The 8,635-nt window shown below is 34.4% G+C and overlaps 2 protein-coding genes across 2 annotated transcripts in view; one reads left to right on the top strand and one right to left on the bottom strand.

The window, feature by feature from the left end:
- Positions 1-4,454, bottom strand: part of LOC108753291 — a 5,704-nt gene extending 1,250 nt beyond the window's left edge. The window contains exons 1-3 of the mRNA XM_018494767.1: positions 4,238-4,454; positions 1,051-4,033; positions 179-854 (exon numbers count right to left, since the gene is read on the bottom strand). Of these exons, the coding sequence (XP_018350269.1) occupies positions 179-854; positions 1,051-4,033; positions 4,238-4,345 (3,767 nt within the window). The 5' untranslated portion in view covers positions 4,346-4,454. The remainder of the gene's footprint in view (positions 1-178; positions 855-1,050; positions 4,034-4,237) is intronic.
- Positions 4,455-5,796: 1,342 nt separating this feature from the next.
- Positions 5,797-8,635, top strand: part of LOC108753292 (kinase suppressor of Ras 2) — a 9,737-nt gene continuing 6,898 nt past the window's right edge. The window contains exons 1-3 of the mRNA XM_018494768.1: positions 5,797-6,186; positions 7,132-7,269; positions 7,431-7,578. Coding sequence (XP_018350270.1) covers positions 6,037-6,186; positions 7,132-7,269; positions 7,431-7,578 — 436 coding nt within the window. The 5' untranslated portion in view covers positions 5,797-6,036. The remainder of the gene's footprint in view (positions 6,187-7,131; positions 7,270-7,430; positions 7,579-8,635) is intronic.

The following is an 8,635-nucleotide window of genomic DNA, read 5'->3' as shown; positions in this document are numbered from 1 at the left end:
ATATATATATATCATATAAAATAACTCATACATAAAAGTTGTTTTATTATAAATAACATTAATATTTATCATACTTTTTACATATCATAAAATATGCTACAATCTTCATATATTTAAATACATACAAATATTTTATCCTTTTTCACAATTATATTTTTAAATATATATATAAATATCCAGATAACAAATAAAAATGTTATTTACCTCTGGAATAGCAGCAAATTCTTTTATAAGACTACTGTCCTTTTCTTGTTCTAATAAGGTACTCTTTTTCAAATTAAGATCCTTAAAAGGTGACGCTTTTTGCTGTGCTTCATTATTTTCTTTCGAAATTGCAACGGCGGTGCTTGCTTTATCCAAATTTTTACTCTGTTCTAAAATTTCTTTTGACAATTTCTCTATTATCTCTTCTTCATGAAGAGGAAGTATACACGGGGGCCAAGAGTTACGCTCCAATGTTTTTGTTGTCGACATTGCTTGAGGTTTTTGCTGCATTTTAAATCGTTTAAACTGTATATTAACTTTTTCATTGCTAATAATTTTTGGTTTAGCTTTGCCTTCTATTACTTTGGATTCCTGTACATGTGCATTAATAGTATCTACTAATTTACTTCTGGGAGTGGAAGTGATCGCCTGGATTTCTGCATCACACGAGGTTTCATCCTTTAAAACTTCTTCGCTTCCTCGCATAATTCTTTGTGATTCAAGGAGAGTTCTTGCAAGTTGAGCATGAATTTCTTCTATACTATCAATTAATCTGCGTACTGCTTGCGTATCATTACGTGCTGGTTTTGGTGTAGATAATTGTAATAAGCTAGTTTCATCACTTGGACTGATTAGTGAAAGATCCATATCTGCAATAAATATTATATATGCTATTTTAAATTTTGTATATGCAGAAATAGTATTTCATTAATATATTTAATATATTATTTCATTGAATGTTAATGGTAAATGTATAGAATTAATTAAAAATACAACATAAAAAAATACATTATGGATAATTAAAATAAAATTGCATATTAAATAAATAATTTTTCAATACTTTACCTTTTTGTTCATTTCGTACTTTTTCAATGAGGTCAGTTAAAGATGCTATTCTTTCTGTACATAAGTTTTGTAGATCTTCGTATTTTTGCAATATTTCAGGACAATTTTTCAAAGCATAATCGTGAATATCATCAAATTTTATGTGTAATAATTTACATTGGAGATTTTTACATATACAAACTTTAGATGATGGCTGTGAAACAGTAGGTATATGTTTTGATTCTTCAGATTTCTGACAAACATCCAATGAATCTGTTGAAGTAGACTGGTCATGTGTCGATGATATCACAGTACTATCATTAGTCTGAGAATCATTCAAACTAAATCTAAGCATTCTACTAATTTTATCACGATGTGGAATATTTGATGGCATCATCATTGTACGTGGTGAAGGAGTTTCTGGTGTGGAAACAGGACTAATGTCCTGTAATCTTCTTAATTCTCTGGGTCCTGGAGAATCTAGCATTTCTAAAATCGGCGTGACGTTAGCTAGAGCGTCAAATATCGATTTAGGCTTTATCGGTGGTGGGCTTGCAAATGACGTTGATGTATCTGAAGTATCTTTCATCCGAATCCACCTTTTCGTTCGAGTCTGAACCCGATACGGTTTACCCACTTGATCTTGATCATTCAGGCCTGAAATTGTCTGTGAGCTTTCTGCACTAGCGTCTATCGATACTCTTGTTTCTTGCGATGGATCTGTCTCATCATCAACTTGCGCAGATTCACTCATGTGAATATCAACTCTTCTAGTAGCTGTGTCTGTATCTGGTGCTGTATCCAAACATTTCGTTTTCGTTTGAGGAATCGAACGAAAGCCTGACTGAATTCTCGAGAATCTCTTCATAGGTGAGGTCGCTTTAGAACTAACCGATGCTGAACGAATTTTTTGATAAATTCGAGGTGATGGTCGCTTCGACATTCTCATGCTGTTTTTTTTCTTTTTAGGTGTTACAATTATTTCTTTTTTGCCAATTTCAATGATCATACCACTAATCTCAGAACTTGTTGAATCATTGCTACTATTATCTGTCTCTGGTGTACTAACAATAGTAATTTTTGGTTCAATTGGATGCGGTATTTGTTCAATTGTATCTCTGCTAGACATATGCTGCTGTGGTATATGCACATCTTTTTGAGATAATTCCACTTGTACACTCTTATTCTCTACTGGACTCGTTGTTTCTGTCTGAACAGCAATCTCAATCTTTTTTACAGGTGATTTATCGGGTTTCTTCATCTTATGATCTTCATCTTTTCTAATACATTCGTCACTACTAGACATATTTAAAACTTTAATTTCAGGTGACAAAGGCTTGGCAGTACTAGCGTCTGATGTTTTTGTTGGCATTTTATCGTCAAAGAGCGGTTTCATGCTGACATTAAATATATTATCTGGCAAACTGGAACCAAATTCTTGTAACAACAATCTTTTTTGTCTTTCAATTTTTTTCAGCATATCCAATACTTGTTCTTCGCGTGACATTTCGCTATCTTTATCCCATTGTGTATGACAAACATCTACTTGCTGTTTAACAAGATGAGGATCTTCCCATGTACAAGGAGGTACATCATCATGCAGATCGTCTTTCTTTTGTACTGGTAAAGTAATGATTCTTTCTGTGAGATGAGTGCACCGGGTTGGTACACTATTTGTACTGCAAATCTTTTTAGTTGCACGGTTTAATTTCTTTTTACGTTCTTCTTGACATTTATTTCTCTGATGTAATCGCATACATGTATCTTCTTCTGCAGATTGAATTTGACTAGCTTTTAGCTTGCGTTCTTCCTGAGCAAGATGATCTAGATGTTGTAGGAGGGCTTGATAATCTTTCCGTACTTTCTCTCGCAAAATTGCATCTTCGCCACGACGTTCGGCACGATGTTCAGCATGTAATTTATGATCTTTGGATATATGCATTTCTATATTCTCTGCATTTTTTATTACTTGTGCCATTTCCATAGCACTTGGCTCATTTCTGATATCAATTCTTTCAACCATAGGAAGAGGCCTATCATAAATATATCTCTGACTCATAGTGTGATCACGATGTGATCTGTTAAAGACTTTGTTCTTTGTTAAAACTGGAGTTTTTGGAGTCGTATTACATGTAATTTGTTCTATAGCATCTGAAAAATATGACGAATCATCGCTGGTTGAATTAGAATTGTTAGAACTGCTGACACTGCTTGTGTTATCTGATTTTTGTGTGTAATCTTCTGGATTGTACTTTATTTTATCAGATTTAGTTGAAATAATGCTCATATTCGGCACTGTTCTTCGTGGGATTTGATCATCGCTTATATCATCAATATCCTCAATATGATCTGATATATGTTTGTCTATTTTCTTCCTTAAGGATAACTCAGGAGACTGTACAAAAGATTTCTTTTGTAATCCTGAAGGACCTGGTTTAGGTGATAATGTTTTTTGTTGTTCCATTAGATTAGATTTTTTTACTTTTCTAGGTGATTTTTTTTTTAGAACTTTTTTATTCTTTCTTTTTGGAGTTAACGCTTTATGTAAAATTTCTTTATTTATACTTTGGGAAGAATTTCTTTCCATCCTGTCATTTTCTTCAGGTGGCTTTGGAAGTTTGGCTATCATTGCAGCCCTTACATTTTCTATTTCGCGTACTCTACGTAATCTTTCTTGATGAGCTGCTTCTGCATCATCTATCTGTTTTGTTTCCTTCATGTGTTCCATGGCATCCTTTCCTCTTTTCAAAGCCATAACTCTAGCTTTCTTTTCTTCTTCTTCTATTATCGTATTTGCATCTGGTTGCAAAACAGCAGAGGCATGAGCTTGACCGATATCTTCCAAATCTTCCTGATACTTGCGTTGTATGTCCATAATTTTTCTATCATGCATCTGGTTGAGTTCTGACTTCCCATCTTTCTCCAATTTGCTAAGTTCTTCCCTCGCTATCTTTTTAGCGCGTTCTAAAAGTCGATTTGATATCTCCTTTGACTGCTGTCGAACCTATAATGCACAATGTCACTTTAAATTTAACATATGTTTACATTGCATCAAGCACATAGAACACAATCACATACATACAAATAAAAAATTGACAATTCAATTTGTTTATATAGATTTTATTTCTAATTAAAAGAAATCAGTACTCAATATTTCTTATTCCTTTCATTCGAACAAAGTTTGAAAATTTTCGACGAATGCACGTACCTGCTCCAAGCGTAATCTTCGTCGACGATCACGTTCGTTCTTCTTAATTTGATCCAAATCGGATAGCACCATTCTTCCACGACGTAAGTTTACAGGATTCCCAGTCATGGTAACGTGTACTGATACATTTCATTGAGAAAAATTGCGTTAACTTGCATGAGCTCTCATTAACGTAGCCGTACAATACAGTTTAACTCAAATTTAAAATGACAGAAGAACGGCCATGTCAGTTTCTAGGGAATGGCTGCGTTCAGCAAAGAAAACAGCGCAACCATGATATAAAGGCGCGTTTACATGTTGACAGAAAAACAGAAAGCGGAAAAGCAGTAGCCAACCAAAACTTACACTGGTAGTCGCATTCAGAGGACTCAACAGTTAAGTGAGCACTCGCTGCTATTAATGCATTCTTCCAGATCTAAAATGCTGATTGAATCTAAAAAAATACACCAATAACAATGAGCGCTTATTCAACTGTTAAGTCTGCTGAAAATTCTTCAATATAGTCTTGTCTTTAGTTCTTCATTGGATCTAAATGTATAAACCAATCATATTCAAGAATTTTACAACATTTGCAAAGCTACTTTCTCTGCTGAACGTAGCCAATTTCGGCTTTTTGTACTACTTACTACTAACGCAAGTTCTGATTGGCCACTGCTTTACAGCTTTCTGCTTTTCCATCAAAGTGTGAATGTGCCCTAAGGGTGCTTACCCTTGCAACAGAATAGCATTTATATTGATCGTAAAGGCTTACACACAATAATAGGCATAGGCAATAGACATAGGCAACAGTAAATAACGAGCTGTCCAATCAGAGCTCTGGTGTGTAAGTTTGATTAGTTATTATATCCCAGAGCTCTGATTGGACAGCTCGTTATGTCCTGTTCCCTGTGCCTATTGCCTGTGCCTATTGTGTTTAAGCCTTAACCGTATGCCGTATGCCGTAATCTATAAGGATTTGACTAATCACTTTCAAGTATTCCCTTTTTACCGTTGAATGAGAGGAGAATACTCACAGACTTCTATTATAAGGCTGCATTTTCATGCTGTCGCTCGACGCTCGATTCGAGTGTCCAAAATAGGTCACGTGATCAAAATTGACGAATACCATTAATTTTGATCACATGACTTGTTTTGATGCTGAAAATGAACATCGAGCGTTAGCATAAAAATGCAGCCTAACTGTTACATGTAAAGGCTTAAAATAGGCATAATAGGCACAGGCAATAGGCACAAGCAACAGGGTATAACAAGCCGTCCAATCAGAGCTCTGGGATATAATATGAAACTTACACACCAGAGTTCTGATTGGACGGCTTATTCCCTGTGCCTATTGTGTTTAAGCCTTAATACGATTGTATGAACCAAATATCGATTTATCATTTCCAGCCTTGAAAAGTGGACGATATTACCATAAGAAAAATGTACGTTGCTATGTAGTTTACATCCACTTTGTCAGAGGGCAGTAGTGCGCGGCAGCATTTTGCGATTTACAAGCTTTGGGCCGTCATGTCCTTTTTCAGGTTTCTCTCTACTTTTATTATGTGAACGAGGATAGATGAACCGATGAACGTGCTGATCGGTCAAGCTCGCGGACAGCCCGGCAGCGGCGGCAGCATCGATTGACGTCATCGGCAGGCGGCCAAGATGGTTGTCAATGTTGATAAGTGGTTTGGTTATACGGTGGATCGGTAACAATAAACGACTGGGGCAGGGATATTAAGAGTAGTTGGCGTTATGCCTGTCAAGTGAAAGCCCGTACCGATGAAAATCCACGCATTAAGTTGGCCGTTGCGCGAGGAATGGCAGCCTATGGAAATGTGGAGAAAGTACGACGTGCTATGGACGTCGCACAAACTATGATTAATTTGGCCGCTGATCAGCTTGACGATTTGCGGTCTCAGTGCTCCGTTAATGCTCTGCTCACTCAGAAAGAAATACGGCAAATGGAGGTGAGGAGCCCCTCGAAGGTCGGCTGAGTCGGCTGTACCTTGCGCGCGAAAATCAAGATCGATCTATCCGTCTACGCTGGTTATCGCGTCCCGGCACAGCATCTCGCTGTTGATCATCAACAAGTTGTAACTATGCTGTTCCGGCGACTTTTAAAGCCTTGAGAACCTCTGGACTCCATCACATCGGTGAAAAATATTGCTTTGGGTCCCACCGTGCTTGCGATACAACAACAGCATCAGCTGTTTTTAACATTTGTTTACAATGTTTACATTGTTCTTGAGAATGCTTACCTGCAGTTGCCAATCTGAAAATGAGAAATTTGTGATATCACTCTGTTGAAAAACTCCGTTAAAAAACATAAATAATGTTATTTGGACCTTATTTACAATTTTTTATTTTATAATATGATTATAATTTCAAAATTATTTAAGATATTTTTGTGATAAAAATTTATGGTCTTATGAAAGTTAGGATATAACATTCGATATACATAATTTTTACTCCCAATATAAAATGTGCAATATGTCGTGTTTAAGCGTTGTATGCTTATTTTAAATAAATACGCTGCTTTCAGTCTGTGAAAAATTTGTCATGTCATTCCATTGAAAGATATGATAGCATTAGTTGAAATTTATATTTACAATGATTTAGATACAATTGTATTGATTAAGATTTTTTAGTGGTAGAAATTTATAGTTTGAAAATTACATTATGAAATATTTGATATAACTTTTATTCTTAGTACATTGTGTTTGTCTTCTTATTTTAAATAAACACACAATCACAGAAATAAACAATTTTAAATTAATATATGTATATAATATAAATTACATAACTTTGTTATGATTATTAATAATATTAAATATGCGTTACAATAGCTGTAATATTGAATAAGTTCTATTTAAACTATTTATATATATCTATATATTTAAACATTTTTGTAGGCAAAATTAATAAAATTATACTCCAAGCAACTTGCGGCAAAGGCTAAATTGGCTGATTCATTACCATCAGACATGATACAATATCCATTGTTAGAACAATGGTTGAGGGTAGTTGGTCTTACTGAGGACTCAATACAGGTAACAATGTATATAGATATGAGCAGATTCTTTATGATTTGTTACAAGTTTAATATGTCATTTTTATTTATCTGAAAATAAATTTAAATAACATTAAACCAAGTTTTAATTTTTTTTCTTTAATGCTCTGCATTTCTTTAATGCTCATTATAATATTTTAGATGGTTTGTTCTAAAGTTAATACTATTGAGGCCCTGAAGGAGAAGTCTGAACTTGAATTAAAGGGTATGTTAAATGAAAATTGTATATACTACAAGGAAGAATGTCGTAGGCTTTGTAAAGCATTGGATATTCTATGGCAATACACTGGTAAATAAAATTTTATATTATAGAAAAAATTTATTTTATTTGTATACATGAATAACAAAACAATACACACACACACACACACACACACACACACAAGGTGTTTTATTTTTAAGTTCGATTATCTTGCGAATCGATGATTTTATTGAAAAATTTTTCCAACGAAAGTTGCATGGCTTGAAAGGATACACATGATGGAAATACGAACTTGACCTTGAGTGACCTTGTCAAAATCAGGTCAAGGTCATTAATGTTTTTTTAAATAGTAATTCCTATTTTTTATTACATATTCTTGTAGCTTATCTCGAGAGCTTTTTAAAACACTATAATAAAGTTACGTTTTATTGAGTACTTTCCGAGTTATGGAGCTTGAAAGTTACAGTACCGCCGGCGTTATCCATGTACGCATGCGAGTGTGAGCGGGATTCTTACGCGCGCGCGTCTCCGCGATTTATCCACACTGCTTGACATACGCTCACGCGCACGGAATTGAGTAATCCTTTCCAATTGAACGATTCAACTTTCCTCTTTTTTTTTTGTATAGCTTTTTCTTTCAATTTTTTTACATTAGTGGGCTTTTACAAAGCTTTTTTTAAATGGCCGTTTACAGTTCAAATAAAATCGTTGATATTATTCTTGTGTTTGATAAAGCTGGACAAAATTATTCTGGAGCAGAAAGATTGATAAGATATCATAATAGATATCCGTTTAAACGACAAATGCAATATAGATAAGAAGAATTTTATTACGAGAGATATCGAATTGATCTTGTCTTAGTTGACCGGATCAGTCCCGATCTTGCCTTATAACTTAACAAGTACTTAACGAAAAGTAACTTTATTATAGTGTTTTGGAAACCTCTCGAGATAAGCTACAAGAATATGTAATAAAAACTAGGGGTTTCCATTTTTAAAAAAAACATTAATGACCTTGACCTGATTTTGATCAAGGTCAAGTCCACATTTCCACACATCATGTGTCTCCCTTCAAGCCATGTAAGTGTTTTATTCGAAAAATTTTTCAATAAAATCATCGATTTGCGAAATAATCGACCATATCA

Source organism: Trachymyrmex septentrionalis, unplaced genomic scaffold (assembly GCF_001594115.1).
Source record: "Trachymyrmex septentrionalis isolate Tsep2-gDNA-1 unplaced genomic scaffold, Tsep1.0 scaffold68, whole genome shotgun sequence".
Lineage (NCBI taxonomy): Eukaryota > Metazoa > Arthropoda > Insecta > Hymenoptera > Formicidae > Trachymyrmex > Trachymyrmex septentrionalis.
The sequence above is the reverse complement of the archived record's forward strand: the minus strand, read 5'-3'. Positions and strand labels throughout refer to the sequence as shown.